Source organism: Sminthopsis crassicaudata, chromosome 1 (assembly GCF_048593235.1).
Source record: "Sminthopsis crassicaudata isolate SCR6 chromosome 1, ASM4859323v1, whole genome shotgun sequence".
Lineage (NCBI taxonomy): Eukaryota > Metazoa > Chordata > Mammalia > Dasyuromorphia > Dasyuridae > Sminthopsis > Sminthopsis crassicaudata.
This window is the reverse complement of record NC_133617.1, coordinates 406,654,452-406,674,760: the sequence shown is the minus strand read 5'-3', so window position 1 is coordinate 406,674,760 and position 20,309 is coordinate 406,654,452. Positions and strand designations below refer to the sequence as shown.

Here is a 20,309-nt window from a genome sequence, read left to right as displayed (position 1 = left end):
ACAGATTAAACCAGGTTTAATGAATTCTTCACATGGTCAAACCCCAATAGTTGGTGCCAGATGCTTACCTCATCTCATCATTTGATGTCTACATCAATCATCATTTGTTGCTGAATCTCAATCACATCATCCCCCTAATAAATCTCAGTTTTACTGATAATCCATATACCAACATCCAGAAAGGCTTAAATTAATAAACTGAGCAAAGCAGTACATAAATCTTAAAGCAGTTTGGGCAGAATCACTGATGTCCTTCAGAACCTCATTCCTGAATTACCTGAATTATATTACCTCAGGGTCTAACCATTCGAGGTACCTATTGTGTTCTACTTATACTTTCTACATTATCTGGGTGGAGTCTATCAAGTGCTATCTCTTAAATTCTTACTTCTTAAATTTATTACTTAAAACAACCCATCACATTCTTTATTCCCTAGTAAATCATGAATTTGGTACTTACTTATCAAGTCTTCTTTTTTTCTTCCAGATGAATATTTTTTGGATAGGACTTTAGGATACCCTGTGATTATATTGGTTAGAAACATTGATGAACTTTAGACTTTGTTACATGAAATTCTTACATTTCCTCCAGTCTTCCTTCCTTCCTTCCTTCCTTCCTTCCTTCCTTCCTTCCTTCCTTCCTTCCTTCCTTCCTTCCTTCCTTCCTTCCTTCCTTCCTTCCTTCCTTCCTTCCTTCCTTCCTTCCTTCCTTCCTTCCTTTCCTCTCTCCCTCCCTCCCTCCCTCCCTCTCTCCCTCCCTCCCTCCCTCCCTCTTCCTTCCTTCCTTCCTTCCTTCCTTCCTTCCTTCCTTCCTTCCTTCCTTCCTTCCTTCCTTCCTTCCTTCCTTCCTTCCTTCCTTCCTTCCTTCCTTCCTTCCCTCTCTACCTCCCTCCCTCCCTCCCTCCTTCCTTCCTTCCTCCCTCCCTCCCTCCCTCCCTCCCTCCCTCCCTCCTTCCTTCCTTCCTTCCTTCCTTCCTTCCTTCCTTCCTTCCTTCCTTCCTTCCTTCCTTCCTTCCCTCCTTCCTTCCTTCCTTCCCTCCTTCCTTCTTTCCCTCCTTCCCTCCTTCCTTCTTTCCCTCCTTCCCTCCTTCCTTCTTTCCCTCCTTCCCTTCTTTCCTTCCCTTCTTCTCCCCTTCCCTCCTTCCTTCCTTCCTTCCTATCTTTTTTTTTTCTTTCTCTTCATTCTTAGTATAAGGGATCTCAATCTCTTTTCTCCCTTTCAAACTTTTGCCAAGGTTTTTAATAAGTAGAAACATTTAACTTATTTACATTTTCTTTCCCTTACTTACCCATAGTAGTGAAATGCCAAAAGTAGGCAATAGGGGATTAAATTTCATTAGTGGTAATATAGGTTCTTAAGCCAACAAACTTCTATATACAAAGCTACATTTGGACAATTTGTAATACTTCAGGCAAAATCATGAAGTTGCATTATAATGCTCCGCCTCAACAGGAAGTAACAAGCTAACCACTTTTCCACATCCTGTATGACTCCTGGGCTTTCATTCTGTGCTACAGTTGGTTCATTCCAGCTAATAGTAGCATATATCAGCCAAAGTTAATGTTGCTTTTTGTTAAGCTATCTTTCTGAATCATGCATTCTATGGTACAAGGGAAAATCTAGTGTTGGGAATGTTCAGCTTTCACTGTACAACCTGTATGTTGAGTAACACCAAACAGTTAATATCAACAAAATACTTAAGTAATGAAAATAAATGTGTCAAAAGATTCAAAAGCAAGATTTCTTACAGTTTCTGACAGTAATTTTCATACTCATAGCTCTTATCTGCAGAAAAAGGGGGCAGAGATAGTGGCAAGATATACTTTTTCTCAATACTTATCTGGGATTCAGTTTTCTTTTTCTTACTCTTTATGTTATTATTGTCTTTAAGTATATTGTTTTCCTGCTTCTTCATCCTGTATCAATTTATATGTGTGTGTATACATATATATATGTATACACATACACACACACACATACAAACACACACATACAAACACACACATATATATATTTATCTTTCCATGTTTTTCTGACTTCTTTGTTCTATAAACAGTAGTCCTTGTTCACTTTGGTATAGTAATAATCTGTTATATTCATGGACCATAATTTGTTAGCCATTTTATAATGGGCAGGTACCTTCTTTGTTTCTGTTCTTTTCTCCCTTCCTGCCCCCCAAATATGCTCCATTGAATCTTTTGGAATATATGAGTCCTTTCTATCTTTGACTTCCTCTGATCTGTGGGGTAAATACCCACAACATTATCTCTAGCTTAAAGGGTATGGATATTTTAGCCATTTTTAAAAAAAGCATAATTCCACATTATTTTCTAAAATGATTCTACTAATTCACAGCTTCTCTAACAGTTTATTAGGGTTTTTGTCTTCCTGCATCCTATTCAACACCAACTATTTCCATCTTTTATCTTTTTTTTTTTTTTTGGCCAATTTGTCAGGTGCAAAGTAAAACCACTATTATTTCAAATTTCATTTCAATTTTAAAATGTTTTCCTCATTTAAACTAGAAATTCATATACTATTTAAGATAGAAAGTTTAAAAAGATGTTAGTTTATTCTCTTTTATCATAATTTTTGTTTTTGTTAGCTTTCTTTTTTCCTTCCTTTTTCATCCATCTCCTCTCTATAAATAAAGAGTATATATACATATGAGTGTATGTTTATTTGTTTATTTTTCTTTCTTCCTTTCTATTATTCAGGATTTTTGGGGAGATAGCAATATTGTAAAACAGTAAAGTAATAACAATTTTGGTAAGACTTAATTGTAGCTTTCTAATAATTTGGAGGTATTTTTCAAGAGAGGAGATAGAAAAACCATTTTAAAAAGTATAAAAAGCTAATGTAAAACTTGGAGAACAATAATTCAGGGTTTTTTAGTGTAGAGGTAAGCAAAGATTATGCCCAAGTAGTCCAGAATGGCAACATTGTATTGCATCATGGTACAATAACTGATATTCATAATGATTAACTCTGAATTCTAAAAAATCATAAAAATGCTATGTTTGATATACAACTCATTATGTAATATAATTAAGTCAGCCAGGCAAGGAGAGGTTGTAATAGTTACAGATAGCTGGTCCTAACTTTTCTGGGCCTTGCAAGTCTAAAATATCTTTGCTGGCTCTAGAGCTGTTTTTGAATATTCTTATGATCACACCCAATCTGTATGAGTGTGCTATTCCCTATTTTCTATATTTATCTAAGTGTAGAAAAAACTTTTTTTTCTTTTTTTTAAAATTAATTTTATAATTATAACTTTTTTTTACAACATTATCCCTTGTACTCCCTTCTGTTCTGAATTTTCCCTTACTTCCCTCCACCTCCTCCCCTAGATGGCAGGCATTCCCATACATATTAAATATGTTATAGTATATCCTAGGTACAATATATATGTGCGGAACCGAATTTTGTTGTTGTTATTGTTGTTGCAAAGGAATAATTGGATTCAGAAGGTAAAAATAACCTGAGGAGAAAAACAAAAAATGCTAACAGTTTACACTCATTTCCCAGTGTTCCTTTTCTGGATGTAGCTGATTCTGTCCATCATTGATCAATTGGAACTGGATTAGCTCTTCTCTATGTTGAAGATATCCACTTCCATCAGAATACATCCTCATACAGTATCATTGTTGAAGTGTATAATGATCCCCTATTTCTGCTCGTTTCACTCAGCATCAGTTGATGTAAGTCTTTCCAGGCCTCTCTGTATTCCTCCTGTTGATCATTTCTTACAGAACAATAATATTCCATAACATTCATATACCATAATTTACCCAACCATTCTCCAATTGATGGGCATTCATTCATTTTCCAGTTTCTAGCCACTACAAAAAGGGCTGCCACAAACATTTTGGCACATACAGGTCCCTTTCCCTTCTTTAGTATTTCCTTGGGAAAAAAAAACTTTTTCTTAAGTCAGCTGAATTATGCTTGGAATTTTTTAAAAGAAACTTTACTAAGAAATGAAGAAAAAACAAGACAAACCTTAAAAGCATAGACAGGAATAAATTTGAAGAATAAAAACTTCTGATTCAAACTTAAGCAAAAAAAAATCATGCAGCTGACCATTGTGATTATTTATATTTAGCTAGGTAGCATAATAGAGAAAGCATTGGGTCTAAAATCAATAAGACCTGAGTTCAAATCCAGGTTCAAAGATCTACTAGCTGAGTGATCTTTGGCAAGTTACTTATCTGCTGCCTCAGTTTCCTTATCTGTAAAATGGGGATAATCATAGTACCAACTTTACAAGATTATTATGAGAGTCAAATGAAATGATATTTGTGAAGTGCTTAACAGAGAGCCTGGCATATGAGAAGTGTTATGTAAATGCTATTTTTCATGATTAATATATTTGTTAAGAAGAATAAATAAAGTAGTTCTTCTTGTTACCTCAGTTCTGTTGGCCCTTCTGAAAAGCCTGTTTTAATTGTCAATTATTTTTACTCTTCTTGCTATCCTATTTCCTCAAGAAAGGTGTGTATTCAAACCCCACATCTGACACTTATCTTTGTAACCTTTAGTAGGTCACATCCCCTCATTGTTGAAAAGAGCCATATCTATCAGAATTGATCAACATATAATCATGTTGTTGCTGTGCAATATTCTATTGGTTCTATTCACTTCGCTTAGCATCAGTTCCTGTCAATCACTCCAGGTCTCTCTGAAATCATCCTGCTACTTGTTTCTTATGGAACTATAATATTTCATGCCATTCATCTACCATAATTTATTCAGCCATTCTCCAATTGATGGGCATCCATTCAGTTTCCAATTTCTTGACACTACAAAGAGGGCTTCCACAAACATTTTTCTACATGTGGGTCCCTTTCCCTCCTTTAAGATCTCTTTGGGATATAAGCCCAGTAGAGACACTGTAGAATCAAAGGGTATGCACAATTTGATAACCCTTTGGTGTAGTTCTAAATTACTCTCCAGAATGGCTGGATTCTTTCACAACTCCACCAACAATGTATTAGTGTTCCAGTTTTCCCACATCCCCTCCAACATTTATCATTATCGTTTCCTGTCATCTTAGCCAATCTGACAGGTGTGTAGTGGTATCTCAGAGTTTTCTTAATTTGCATTTCTCTGATTAATAGTAATTTAAAAATGAGACCTTTATCAGAACTCTTGAATGAAAAACATTTCCCCCAGTTTTCTGCTTCCCATAAACATGCTATTTAAAAGAAAAGCCATACAATGTTTAAAAAATAAATTATATTTTAAAGCAATGAACTGATATTGGTAAAGTAAGCAGATTCAGGAGAGTGACTACAGCACTCTGTGTGTGTGTGTGTGTTTATTAGAATATTTAGGAGAAGGTGAAAATGAGGTGTTTACTTTACATATTACTATGTATAGTATCCTTATGGTGCATGCTGACCTATGATTCACCACCAATGTTATATGTTTAGATCTGGCAGTGTGGAGGAAGTCTTGAGATCCATCCTTGTTCTCACGTAGGTCATGTCTTCCCTAAGCAAGCTCCTTATTCACGGAGCAAGGCTCTGGCTAATAGTGTTCGTGCTGCTGAAGTCTGGATGGATGAATATAAAGAAATTTATTATCATCGAAATATGCATGCACGTAAGGTGAGTTTGTAACTTGAATTCTTGTGCGATGAACCGAATAAGAATCAATTTCATCTTGCCTTTTTCTCCATTGATGCCATGTTGAAGAATGATGTCTTCCTCCTCATCTCTGCCTCCCTTTTTATGACTCATTACCTCAGCTGTCCTCAAGATAATTTGCTGCTTACTGAGGCTGAATTAGGATTGTCTCCTAATCTTGGCAGGGCAGTTAGGTGGCACAGCAGATAAGAATGCCAGGCCTAGGTCAGGAATTCAAATGTGACCTCAGACATTTATTAGTTATATGATCCCAGGCAAATTACATCACCTTGTTTGCCTCACTTTCCTTTTTTGTAAAATGAGCTGAATAAAAAAATGGTGAACAACTCTAGTATCTTTGCCAAGAAAACCCCAAATGGAGTCACAAAGAGTTGGATATGACTGAAAGGAAAAAAGAACAGTCTCTTCTCAGTCTTAGATTTTTCTCTTGATAATGGGGTCAACAAAAGTGTAGTTCTTCTATTCTATTCTTCTTATTATAAGCTGCATTGCTCTATGTTTTATTTCTAGGTATGATGTCCTTTTGTCTCTATCTATAGACTCTTTTTCTACCAAACCCAACTAAAGGGGTGATTGATCGATCAAGTGCTCTGTTTGCTATACCTTATATACAAGTCATTCATATACCCAATATTTGTTGAGTTTCAGTTATGTACACAGCATTTTATTAAATATAATTGGACATATAAAAAGTACAATAAATGATCCTTTTCTTTGTAGAACTTAAAACTCAATAAAAATGAAAATGTAAATTGAAAACTGAAAAAAAGAAAAGTTAACACCAGTATAAGAGCTAAATAACAAGGCAATACAACTAGGCATGTGCATGGGATATCTTCAATATGCTTAGAGACACACTAATATCTCCATTTTGTGTCTCATGTTAAAATAATTTGTATTTTTATGCAAAATTTAGTTTAGTTGTTTCAATTTCTTGAATTTATTGACTAGCAATTGAATTTCCTTTAATAGCAATAAATTTTTCCTCTGAAAAAAATTTTTAAAATTCATTGGATTCACATTAATAAAATGTACTGCAGAATACAGTCATTTAGCAGCACAGCAAGTGCTGAAGGAATGCATGTAATTGATTCCAATGGTGTTGTGTTGAAGTTTGTTCTAGCCCCAAAGTGTTGTGAGTTAAGAGAAAGAAACGATTATTATGGGTTGAAGTGATCAAGGGCTTCATAGAAGAAGTGGACTTACTCTGGAGTTAAGGTTAGGTTAGAGATAGGTAAGGGTGTAAATTTATTGGTAACATCTAATTAAGCTAATATAGAAGGCTAAATTCCAAAATTGATTGATTTCTTTTTTTTCCCTGAGGAACCATATGGAGATATAACAGAGAGGAAAGAACTTCGTGCTAAGCTTAAATGTAAGGATTTCAGATGGTTCCTAGAGAATGTATATCCAGAACTTCACATTCCTGAAGATAGACCTGGCTACTTTGGAATGGTAAATAGACTCTGTGGTTAAAGATGTCTCCTATTGTCTAGATCTTTCTTTTTTCTTAATAATAATTATAATGATGATAGTAATCTGGGAATATTAAAGAGGTTTCGTTGATTACATGGATATGTGGGTAGACTGATATACCTATGTTTAAAATATTTCTATTTATTCTTTTATTTAGTTGATAAACAGAGGAATGGCAGATTATTGTTTTGACTATAATCCTCCTAGTGAAAATGAAATAACAGGAAACCAAGTCATTCTTTATCTCTGTCATGGAATGGGACAGAACCAGGTGAGTTTTTTTCATCAGCATTTCATTTAGGATGGATAGTATTTGAATACTGATCACATTTTCTTTTTAGTTGAATTAAAAAAGTGTGTTTGTAGATGGACCACCTTTGTAATAATATCCCATTTTCCTTGACTTCCAAATAGTTTCACTTATTTTTGTTATCTTATTAAATGCTTACAACAACAATACTTTGAGGGAAGTGGCACTAGTATCCTAATTTTGTAAGTGCTGAAACAGAGACCCAGAGAAGTCATCTAATTCAGACTCACATACGCTAGTGGCAGAGCTTTTTGAATACTTTCTCTAATATTTCACATTGTAGTTGAAATTTGTTGGACCCAATTTTACTCCTGTTGCTTAAATCTAGGATATAATTCAAGTTATGCATCCTACAAGCCCCCGGCTTTATTCCTTTTGCCCATTTTAGATTTTTCTTTGCAACCACGACTCTTCCTGGAGGACAAAGTGACCACTGGCAATTAATAGCAACCTTGTTTCTGACTTTACTTACTAGGAGAGAAAAATGATGGACTGTTAGTCTACATCAGGATTCATTTTGCTTCTTTTTTTTTTTGAAATTACAGTTATAAATCATGGTCCTTTATTTTTGGGAAGAATAAAAAGAGTACTGAATCTGAAATCATAAGGCTTGGGTTGAATTCTGATTTCCTCTATCTAGAACACGTCACAAACATCAGTGTCTTCATTTGTAAAACAGGAGACTTTTAAAGTCTTTTCCAACTCCAATGATTACAAATTATAATTAAGGTCTGTAGCTGAATCCAGCCAAAAAAAGACAAAGGACCAATGCCCTTTCTTGGAATTTCACTTAGCTCTTTTTTTAAATTAATTAATTAATTAATTAAGTAATTTTTTTAAATAAGAAGGAGTCCCAGGAAAGTTCCAGTCTCATTGCACATATCTCTTCTCTCCACACCTGGAATGCCCTCCCTTCCGTATACGATGCTTTACTCCCTTAAAAACACAATTCCAGCACCACCTTTTGCATGAAGACTTTCTGATCCTTTCAGCAGCCGTCCTTTCCAAATCAATTTGTATTCAGCTACTTTGTATTTATCTATGTTTCATTTTTTGAAAGTAATTGTGTATGTGTGTGCCAGCTCCCACGCATACATACACACATCCTTCCTCCTCCCCATTAGTATATAAGCTTCTTGCAAGTAGAGATTGTTTCTTTCATTGTATTTGTATTCAGAACTCTCAGCATGGTGCTCTGTACACTGTAAGTATTTGATAAATCACCTCTGTTAATGAATTGATTTCCCAAAACCACACAAGAGAATAAGCGGAGAAGGGATTCTGGGTTGTGGTTAGTTTGTATGTCAAAGGTCCTGATCAATACTTATTAATTCCTCTGCTGCAAGACCTAGTGTTTTGGATTCTGGATTTTTTTTTTTTTTTCCTTCTTGAATTTCAAAAACACAGAGTTTTTCCAGATAAGCAGTGTGGAGGTCAAGGCTCATTCCAACCTTGACATTTATATCTAGCCTCATACCTTGGCTCCCCCTGCTGGAAGATCATCTGGAATTGCACAGAGCTGTGATGAATGAGCTAGAGAAATCATCTTGTCTGCAATTTGACAATATGGTTATTCCCCTCCCTAGACAGGTGCCAGTGGATAGAAAACTGCCAAATCCTCCTTGGAGATAGAGGACAAGAAATTTGAGCTGGGAAAGAAGCAACAACAAATTAAAAATCTGTTTGTTTGTTTTTGGTTCCAGGTCTACAGGACTTTTTAAGCTTTTTTGGGCAAACCCCTTTTTGCCCGAGAAATTTTTACATGATCCTGGGTTTATAGGTATACAAAATAAGTATGCAAATCAAAGACTTACTGATAATAAATTGAAATTTTTCAACCCCCATCCATATTCAATTATGTGATCCCTTATGGAGTTAACCTTTTTGTTGTTTTTTATTTTGTTTATGTTATTTTTTGTAAAGATACTGAAGTGATTTGCCATTTTCTTCTCCAGCTCATTTTACAGATGAGGAAACTGAGGCAAACAGAATTAAGTGAATTGCCCTGAGTCACATAGCTAGAAAGTATCTGAGGCCAGATTTGAGTTCAGGAAGAAGAGAATTCCTTACTTCAGACCTGGCATTTTATTCACTGTGCCACCTAGCTGCCCTTGGTTCCTAAGTTATAAACCCATAATCTAAGTCAACCTAATTCTCCAAAGCTTTAGTATTTTTATTGTAGTAACTTCTTGTCCTTTTAGTCACAGGAAAGCTCTATCATGGCCCCTCCTGATTTGGCCATCTTTAACACATAGCTAGAGTGCTCAAATTGGGGATGGATAGCTAGATAATCTTGCTTTGAGTGTGGTTCAGAATGTAAAATTAGAGGGCTTATGTTGAGGAGTAGAGATAAATAAAATGAAAACAGAATTTTGCTAGAGTATTAAGATCTTGAATTACAGGCAAAGAAGATTATCCCATTTGTGAAATATGAAAGCATCATTGTTTTTTTGTGATATGATCCAAGTAAATAAACTAGAAGCATTGGAGGTGGGGAGATACTACAGATAAATGAGGAGATGAATATATATGATCTTATATAATATCATCATTGTTTCATTTTATCTTTGTTATCTCCTATGCATATAATAGATACCTAATAAATGCTTGTTGACTATTACTTTAAAACTTTATGACTAAAATGCAAAACTTTTCTCTGAAACTCTATGAAATTCTGTTGATCAGTTTAAACTCTTAGGATTCAGCCCAGCTTCTTAGAGGAGATAGTTCCTTCCTAGAAGTTTCCCTTTCCTCCCATGAGCCAGACTATTTAGTCCACAAGTATTTATTAAGTTCCTACTATGTACAAAAAATGTAGAGTATATTAATACATTTAAAAGAGTGATTAATACATTTAAAAAAACATTTTATTTATCAGATTTTATATTCATTTCTTATGTTTGTATAATCTAATTATTTGTTTCATGTCTCATTTTCATAGTTTTTTGAATATACTTCACATGGTGAACTACGATATAACACCCGCCAACCAGAAGCCTGTGTAGCTGTTGATGTAGGCACTGATCATCTGACCATGCATCTCTGTTATAAAAATGCCCCAGAAAATCAGAAATTTATTTTTAAAGAGGTAGGTATATTTTTTTAGGATCCTAATCTATTCCAGTACCATTGTTTCCAAGTGATTATATTAACATAAAATATCATTTATACTTTGGACCACAAAAATATCTGTGAGAGATAGTTAGTCATAGTAAAGAATCCTGGAGTTAGAAAGTACTCAAGGATGATCTAAATTAATTAGTGCCCAAACAATTCCTCTATTATTTGTATCTTGGCCACGTCTGAAAAAATATATTTCTTATTCTGCACCTTGAATTCATTACCTCTTGATGTGGGCAGGACATTTCATATCAGTCTTCTGGAATCATGGTTGGTCAACATTGTTTTTATAGTTTTGCTCTCACATAAATTTTTCACTCAGTGTTTTTCTCATTTTAGCCTGCATTAGTTTATACAAGTCTTCCTGGGTTCTATTGAAGCTATCCCTCCCATTGTGTCCTTTAGTGCAATAGTATTCAATTTTTACTCATTATACCTTAATAAGTATATCCATTTCCCCAATTGATGGGAATTACTGTAATTTTTAGTTCCTTGTTATTGTGAAAAGAGATAATATAAAAATATTGGGGCATATGGATAATTCTCCTTCTTCCTTTGCTGTTCTTGAGATATAGCCCTAGTGCTAGTGTTATTGAGTCCAAATAGAACATTCTTTTTTTTTTTCTTTATTTGCATTTGGAATTTTATTTTCCCCAATTTTTAACATTTGTTTAAAAAACTTTGAATTTTAGATTCTCTCCCTTCATCTTCCTCCATTCCTTCTCGCAATCTTTTCCATAGAGAAGGCACATTTGAAGTTATATAAAACATTTCCATAAAAGTCATGTTGCGAAAGAAAACATAGATCTCCCTCCCCCAAAAAAAATCCTCCAAAAAAAGTAAAAAAGAATGTATATTTCTATCCATATTAAGACAATCAGTTTTTTCTCTAGGTTTGGATAGCATTTTTCATCATAAGTCCTTTAGAGAAATCTTGGATCATTCTATTACTGAGTCATTCACAGCTGATCATCCTACAATGTTGCTATTACTTTTTGTACACAGTACATTTCACTTTGTGTGAACTCATGGAGGATTTCCAGGTTTTTCTAAAATTATGCTGCTCATCATTTACCAGAGAATAATAGTATTTCATCATAATCACACTATAATTTAATCACCCATTTCCCAAATGATGGGCATCCCCTCAATTTCTGACTCTTTGTCTTAAGAAAAGAACTGCTCCCTCTTTGTGGTGGCCAGAAACTGGAAACTACATGGATGCCCATTAATTGGAGATTGGCTGAATAAATTGTGGTATATGAATATTATGGAATATTATTGTTCTGTAAGAAATGACCAACAGGATGATTTCAGAAAGACCTGGAGAGACTTATATGAACTGATCCTGAGTGAAATGAGCAGGACCAGGAGATCATTATATACTTCAATACTATATGATGATTAATTCTGATGGATGTGGCCATTTTCAACAATAAGATGAAACAAATCAGTAATGAACTGAACAGTAATAAACTGAACTAGCTACACCCAGCGAAAGAACTCTGGGAGATGACTATGAACCACTACATAGAATTTCCAATCCCTCTAATTTTATCCACCTGCATTTTGAATTTCCTTCACAGGCTAATTGTACACTATTTCAAAATCCGATTCTTTTTGTACAGTTGTTTAACTGTTTGGACATGTATACATATATTGTATTTAATTTATACTCTAACATATTTAACATGTATTGGTCAACCTGCCATCTGGAAGGGGGGGAAGAAGGGGAAAAATTAGAACAAAAGGTTTGGCAATTGTCAATGTTGTAAAATTACCTATGCATATATCTGGTAAATAAAAACTATTAAAATATTAAAAAAAAAAGAAAAGAAAAGAACTGCTACAATTTTTTTATACACATAGACCTTTTTTCTTTTTTAAACTCTCTTTTCAAATATATGCCTAGTAATAGTATTGTTAGATTTTTCAAAGGGTTATGCATGATTTTGTAGACCTTTGGGCATAATTCTAAACTGCTCTACAGAAGGACTGAATAAGTTCACAATTCTACCAACAATGCATTAATGCCTCATTTTCTCCACATAACCTCCAACATTTGTCATTTTACCCCTTTGGTCCATTAGCCAATCTAATAGGTATATGGTAGTATTTCAGAATTGTTTTAATTTGCATTTCTTTAATCAGTAGTGAGTTAGAGAATTTTTATGGTTACAAATAGCTTGATTAATTCATCTGAAAACTGTTTTGTCTCTTTTGATTATTTATCAATTGGGAAATGGCTCTTTTTTTTTTTTTTTATAAATTTGCTTCAAAATTATTTTCACAATTATTATTGCTAACTGTATCTTCCCCCCTGTTTATTCTATTCTCTCTCCCCTTTTACCCTGTCTCTTTTCAAAAGAGTTTTGCTTCTGACCACTCCCTCCTCTCACTTTCTTGCATGGTAAGATAGATTACTATACCCACATTGAGTGTAGAACACGATTCTTGAAGAGCATTTCTCCTCCTCTGCATTGTCCTATAGATGTATTTACTTTGTTTCTATTGTTTCCCTCCTTTTGTCTCCAGCCTTTTTAATCTTGTTCCTGAACTGTGTGTCTGAAATGTCATGTCACTTAAGAAATGTCAATGGCTCCTGTTCTCTCTAGGATTATTATTCTTTTGCCTTTCAATCTGGGTTCTTTCCTTCCTTCCTTCCTTCCTTCCTTCCTTCCTTCCTTCCTTCCTTCCTTCCTTCTTTCCTTCCTTCCTTCCTTCCTTCCTTCCTTCCTTCCTTCCTTCCTTCCTTCCTTCCTTCCTTCCTTCCTTCCTTTCTTTCTTTCTTTCTTTCTTTCTTTATTTCACCCAGGGTCACACAGCTAGGAAGTGTTAAGTGTCTGAGACCAGATTTGAACTCAGGTCCTCCTGAATTCAAGGCTGGTGCTCTATCTACTGCACCACCTAGCTGCCCCCAGCTTTGCTTTTTCACAGATCCTATGACTGAAATATTCTTCTCCTCTCTTTCTAGTAGAATTCCTAATTTTCTCAAAACCTAACTCAGGTTCCTCTTAGAGGAATATTACCTGATTCCTTGAGTATTATTGAATGTTATTCAATTCAAGGTGTACTGTTTACCCTGCAATACTTCGTATTTACTTTAAAAATCTTTATCTTGGTGCTTCCCTTCAATAGAATGTGGGCTCACTGAGTGTAGGGATTACTCTGGGTACCAGAGTTTAAGAAAGGTATTGATAATCTGCAGAATGTCCCAAGCATTGCAACCAGAATAGTGAAGGGCTATTAACCATATGTCCATCTTCTATGAGGATGTACTGAAGAAATTGGGGATATTTGGCCTGAAGGGAGAGGATAGCTAACTTCAGTTATTCATAATGCTTTCATTGGGGAAAAGATATAAGACTTGCAGAAATCAAAATCTGCCTTGACATTACCTCCTAACAATCTGAGCTGTCTAAAAGTAGAATAGGTTTCCTCAAAAGTTGGTGGGTTCTACTTCCTTAGGAACATTTAGGAGGATTGCAGGTATGTTGAAGTAGACGCTCCTTCCATGTATAGCATAGACCTGGATGGCTACTGAGATCCTTTTAGCATTGCATTAAATTGATGTTACTCTTCTTTTGCTTTTCTCTGTTTTCTGACATCCATCATGTTATATTTCACCAAGTTTTTTCAGGTGCATTGGATTGTACCCCCTTGAGAGACAAATCCATCTGGAACTAGGCAATCTTTTATTTTGGCAATAGAAAGTCATTTTCCCATTTCACAAAGTCTGAGTAATCCCCTTCCTGAGACTTACTCCAGCAGCATCTGTTGCCTCTCTGCATGAATACATTCTTTGATGAGAATCTTGCTACTATCCCACTGCAATTCATTCCATTTTTCAGCAACAATTATTGTTAGGAAATTCTTTCCTCTACTGAGTCGAACTATGTCTCCCTGTTAACTTCTTCCTATTGAGTCCTAGCCCTGGAACTAGGTAGAGTAAATTTAACATGCAGCTGAGATACAAGCATATTAGCTTATAGCCACACTTAAGCATCTATCAGTCAGTTCCTTAATTTGGAACCTACACTAGTGTGTAGATTGGCCTTCAAACTTTCTATTTTCATATTTCCTCACCTTACATTAAAGTGAAATTCTCAGAATAAAGGTGAGCATACCCTATATCTGCCTTCATAGCTTCAAGTAACTTAAAGTAAATAATTTTTGATTGATATTCTAGAGGTTCACTGCCTCTCCATGTTGACCTAATTTGCATTATTTTTAAATTGTTCTTTTGGCTCTTCTTTCTTTAGTATATATTTTTCATACATCTTTCCATAGTTTTCTGAATTTTTCATATTCATTATTCCCTACTATGCAATAATATTATATTCCATTCATTTATGATAATTTATTTGGTCATCCCCCTGTCACTGGTCTTTTTCTCCAGCTTTTTTCTTTTTCTTTTTCTTTTTCTTTTTTTCTTTTTCTTTTTCTTTCTTTCTTTCTTTCTTTTTTTTTTTTTGAGGCTGGGGTTAAGTAACTTGCCCAGGGTCACACAGCTAGGAAGTGTTAAGTGTCTGAGACCAGATTTGAACTCGGGTCCTCCTGAATTCAAGGCTGGTGCTCTATCCACTGTGCCACCTAGCTGCCCCTCCACTTTTTTTCTTATTTCAAATAATGTTATGAATATTTTGAAATTTTAATTTAAAATCATCCTTTTAAAAAGTTAATTGAGTATAATTTATTATTTTTTTATGTTTTAAGATATTTTTATTTTTTTAATTTTTTTATTTTTTATTTTATATATATATATTTTATAATATTATCCCTTGTATTCATTTTTCCAAATTATCCCCCCCTCCCTCTATTCCCTCCCCCCGATGACAGGCAATCCCATACATTTTACATGTGTTACAATATAGTCTAGGTACAATACATGTGTGTGAATATCATTTTCTTGTTGCACAATAAACATTAGAATCCGAAGGTACATGCAACCTGGGCAGACAGATATTAGTGCTAACAATTTACATTCCCCTCCCAGTGTTTCTTCTCTGGGTGTAGCTACCTCTGTCCATCATTGATCAACTGGAAGTGAGTTGGATCTTCTTTATGTTGAAAATATCCACTTCCATCAGCATACATCCTCATACAGTATTGTTGTTGAAGTGTATAGTGATCTTCTGGTTCTGCTCATTTCACTCAGCATCAGTTGATATAAGTCTCTCCAAGCCTCTCTGTATTCCTCCTGTTGGTCATTTCTTACAGAGCAATAATATTCCATAACCTTCATATACCACAATTTACCCAACCATTCTCCAACTGATGGACATCCATTCATCTTCCAGTTTCTAGCTACAACAAAAAGAGCTGCCACAAACATTTTGGCACATACAGGTCCCTTTCTGCTCTTTAGTATTTCTTTGGGATATAATCCCAGTAGTAGCACTGCTGGGTCAAAGGGTATGCACAGTTTGATAACTTTTTGGGCATAATTCCAGATTGCTCTCCAGAATGGCTGGATTCTTTCACAACTCCACCAGCAATGTATTAGTGTCCCAGTTTCCCCACATCCCCTCCAACATTCATCATTATTTGTTCCTGTCATCTTAGCCAATCTGACAGGTGTGTAGTGGTATCTCAGAGTGGTCTTAATTTGCATTTCTCTGATCAGTAATGATTTGGAACACTCTTTCATGTGAGTGGATATAGTTTCAATTTCTTCCTCTGAGAATTGTCTGTTCATATCCTTTGACCATTTATCAATTGGAGAATGGTTCGGTTTCTTATAAATTAAGGTCAGTTCTCTATATATTTTGGAAATGAGACCTTTGTCAGAATCTTTGTTTTTAAAAATATTTTCCCAATTTGTTACTTCCCTTCTAATCTTGTTTGCATTAGTATTATTTGTACAGAAACTTTTTAGTTTGATGTAATCAAAATCTTCTATTTTGTGATCAATAATGATCTCTAGTTCTCCTCTGGTCATAAATTCCTTCCTCCTCCACAAGTCTGAGAGGTAGATTATCCTCTGTTCCTCTAATCTATTTATTATCTCCCTCTTTATGCCTAAATCATGGACCCATTTTGATCTTATCTTGGTATATGGTGTTAAGTGTGGATCCATATCTAATTTCTGCCATACTAATTTCCAGTTTTCCCAACAGTTTTTTCCGAATAATGAATTTTTATCCCTAAAGTTGGAATCTTTGGGTTTGTCATAACCCTAATGTTGGAATCTTTGCGTTTGTCAAAGATTAGGTTGTCCTTTGTATCTAATCTGTTCCACTGATCTACCGGTCTATTTCTTAGCCAATACCAAATGGTTTTGGTGACTGCTGCTATATAATATAGCTTTAGATCAGGTACACTTAGACCACCTTCCTCTGAGTTTTTTTTCATTAGTTCCCTTGCAATTCTCGACCTTTTATTCTTCCATATGAATTTTGTTGTTATTTTTTCTAGGTCATTGAAATAGTTTCTTGGGAGTCTGATTGGTATAGCACTAAATAAATAGATTAGTTTGGGGAGTATTGTCATCTTTATTATATTCGCTCGGCTAATTGAGTATAATTTAAAGAGAAAACAGTCATCTTCTTATAAAGTGTTGATAATGCAATTAAAAAGTAATTCTTTATCAATCCTTTCTAGGATGGAACCTTATTCCATGTACAGTCTAAGAAATGTGTGCAAGCTGAGCCAAATGCTTCTAATGGCAGTCCAGCCCCACTATTAAGAACATGTACAAATTCAGAGTATCAAAAATGGTTCTTCAAAGAAAGAAGTTAATATGTTACTGTGCCAGCCAACCAGATGATGGACTGATGATCAGGAGGTCTGAATTCCAGTTCCAGTTCCACCATTAGGTGACTTTACGCAAATCCCTTCATGTCTGAATCTCAGTTTAAGAATATTTGCTCAGCCTACCTCGCAGTGTTGTTGTGAGGGTCAAAGGAAACATGTGAAAGACTTTTTAACTGACTATAAGACATCGTATATATGTAAGGTATGACAATGATTGTGCTCAGGAGGACTTTGTAGCCAATAGCTACTGAGTTCAGTGCAATGTGAGGTTATCATGCAAAACTTGACAGCAATATTTTCATAAAGAAATAATTTTACAAGGTGTGAATTTTTTTTGAGAATTAGCAGAAGAGCTTAAACTTTGCACTATTTATTTAAAAAGCTTTATTGTTGTTTCAAGATGGCCTATTTTCATAGAGAGAAGCACATAATTCTTTTTATTCAGTGACTTAAAAGCAGTTATCTACCAAATACTTTTTAGTATTGCCTATATTCTATAATAGTGCCTTTTTTCCAGAAATAAAGTAGAGGTTGAATATTGATATTTTTTCATATATTAAGCTATTTGCACAGTTAAAACAAAAAAAAAAACCCACATGTATTGTAGATTGCAGTGATTAATATTTTGGTAGAATTTTCCTAGTGCATGAAATTGTAGAAAAGCTGCATATATGGAAAGGGATGATAGCTCCTTCATATCACTGGGATACTCAAAGCTTATTTTAAATAAAACTGTCTGTATGTTATTGAGCTGTCAACAACAGCCAGAGAGTTCTTACCAATGATACCTAGAATCATAAGAGTTTTAAAGGGCATTATGTCCAAACTCTTGCTGAATAGCCAAAAGTTCTCTATAATGTTCCCGGAATATGACTATTCAGCCTTTGCTTAAATACTACCTCATAAGGCAATTCATTCCTTTTTCAAATGATCATAATTGTTAAGATATTTTTTCTTCTACTGAGTTGAAAGCTGCCTTCCTATTAATTCAACCCCATTTGATTCTAGTCATGGCTTCTGGAGTCATAATATATCTTTAAATATTTAAAAACAGCTATCATGTCCCCCTTAACTCTTTTCTTCTTTAGACTAACCCACCCTAATTTATCTGAACCATTTCTTCTATGACATACATTTGATACCTGAAACAATCCTGTTACTCTAGTTTGTCAATGTTGGGTTCCAAACTGAAGCCAGCAAGTAATCTAAATATGATTTGATCAGAGATTAGGATAATAGGGCTGTCAATTACTCTTTCAGGACACTGTGCTTCTATTAATGTTGCCTAAAACTGACCATTTGAAACAATAACCTTACTATAAACTTTCATAAAAAATAAACTTTTAATAATGCTTTAATGTGGCTTCACCATCCTTACTACTACTAATTACTACTGTGACTTTTAAAAATGTACATACAATAAAAATTTTTGGTAAACCTTAGTTTAAGAAATAAAATTTTAATACATAATTGATCATTTAAACCTGAACACTAATTTTAGTACTCTGAAAGTTGTAGCAAATGCTACTGAAATTATTTTCTAAATGTTTTTATTTCTCTAGTTAGTTTTGATTTTCATATAAATTCTAGATATACTTCTATAGTTTTGCTGAAGATAATAAAATGAAATTTGTAAATATGAAGTGTGCTATTTTGAATATTGAAGTCTTTCAAAGCAATTGCTGATATTTTTCATTCAATCAGATGTAAGATGATGACATTGATACCAAATTTATTAAAGATTCTGTGACTTTGTTTGAAACACTTTTTTTTCTACCTGTGACTCTGTTTTTTGTTTTTTACTTTAGAGAACATAGAATACTTCCTGTCTGTATTGTTAGGTGGTGTAGTGGATAAGCACTGAGTCTAATATCAGGAAGACCTGAATTCAAGTGTGGCTTCAGTCACTTGCTATTGACTCCATTTAACTTGTCTGCCTCAGTTTCCTTGCCTGTAAAATAGTGATAATAGCACCTACCTCACAGAATTGTTGTGAAGATCCATGATAACAACATTTGCAAAGCTCTTGGCACAATGTATGACCCACAGTTGGTACTTATTAAATTATTTTCCCTCTATCCCTTTTTATTTTCCCCTTCCTCTTCTTCTTTCTGTCCTATAAATTCATTATTTCTTTGTTCATTTGTGCTATATTTTGCACTTGTTCCTCACTTTTATTTTTTCAATTGCTCATTTTTTACTTCATCTATTCTTTTTTGCCACTTCCACTATTTTTTGATATCACTTCCTTAATTACATCTTCATCTATTTTTAAAAATGTTTAAATTTGAAATGAATTTCTATAATTTCTTTATTTATGACTCCATTTAAATCACCCTTCACATTTTGTTCAATTCCACTGACATTACAATTCAAAGCTCTAAGGGAATTTTATCTCTTCACTCTTTTAATGTTGCAGAATTTCTTTCACAAAATTTTTGTTGCTGGGAATTGGAATGGTAGTTATGGTAATTCTCTGAGATTTAATCGGGATAAGAAGTGATTTAGATTGGAATTTTCAGTCAGATTCAGGAATGAGATTTGCTGAACTCTGATAGAGGTCATAAAGTATGGAATCAGGGAATCGCCTCAGCAACAGGGCAGCAGAGGATATCCAGTTTGGGGCTGCTTTTTGAAGGATGGGGGATAGATAGGAGGCTTGAGCTAGAAGAGGAAGATGGAGAGCTAGGAAGGACTAGTGAACAGGACCAAAGAGTGACTCTGCCCAGCTTTCCCAAGAACAGGAGAGGAATTTGCCTCTGGTGGGGTTAAGAAAGTCTGGAAAGATCTTTAATTGTAATTTTTTAAACCCAGGAAGAATGGTGAACACATAAGTACTACTCATATAAGAAGAAAAATGTATTGGCAAAGATTACTAATGAAGGAATGATGGCTCTAGTATCAAAGACTGGACTTTGGCCACAACAATTTAAGAACTGACCACAAAATCAATTCTCAAAAAAAGAGCACCTGGGGAGCTTTGATTCATCAAGTA

The 20,309-nt window shown here is 34.5% G+C and overlaps 1 protein-coding gene across 1 annotated transcript in view; it reads left to right on the top strand.

The window, feature by feature from the left end:
* GALNT12 (polypeptide N-acetylgalactosaminyltransferase 12) overlaps nucleotides 1–19,081 on the top strand; it is a 44,945-nt gene extending 25,864 nt beyond the window's left edge. The window contains exons 6-10 of the mRNA XM_074280094.1: nucleotides 5,437–5,613; nucleotides 6,976–7,107; nucleotides 7,286–7,399; nucleotides 10,380–10,526; nucleotides 17,162–19,081. Of these exons, the coding sequence (XP_074136195.1) occupies nucleotides 5,437–5,613; nucleotides 6,976–7,107; nucleotides 7,286–7,399; nucleotides 10,380–10,526; nucleotides 17,162–17,299 (708 nt within the window). The 3' untranslated portion in view covers nucleotides 17,300–19,081. The remainder of the gene's footprint in view (nucleotides 1–5,436; nucleotides 5,614–6,975; nucleotides 7,108–7,285; nucleotides 7,400–10,379; nucleotides 10,527–17,161) is intronic.
* The last annotated feature ends 1,228 nt before the right edge of the window (nucleotides 19,082–20,309 follow it).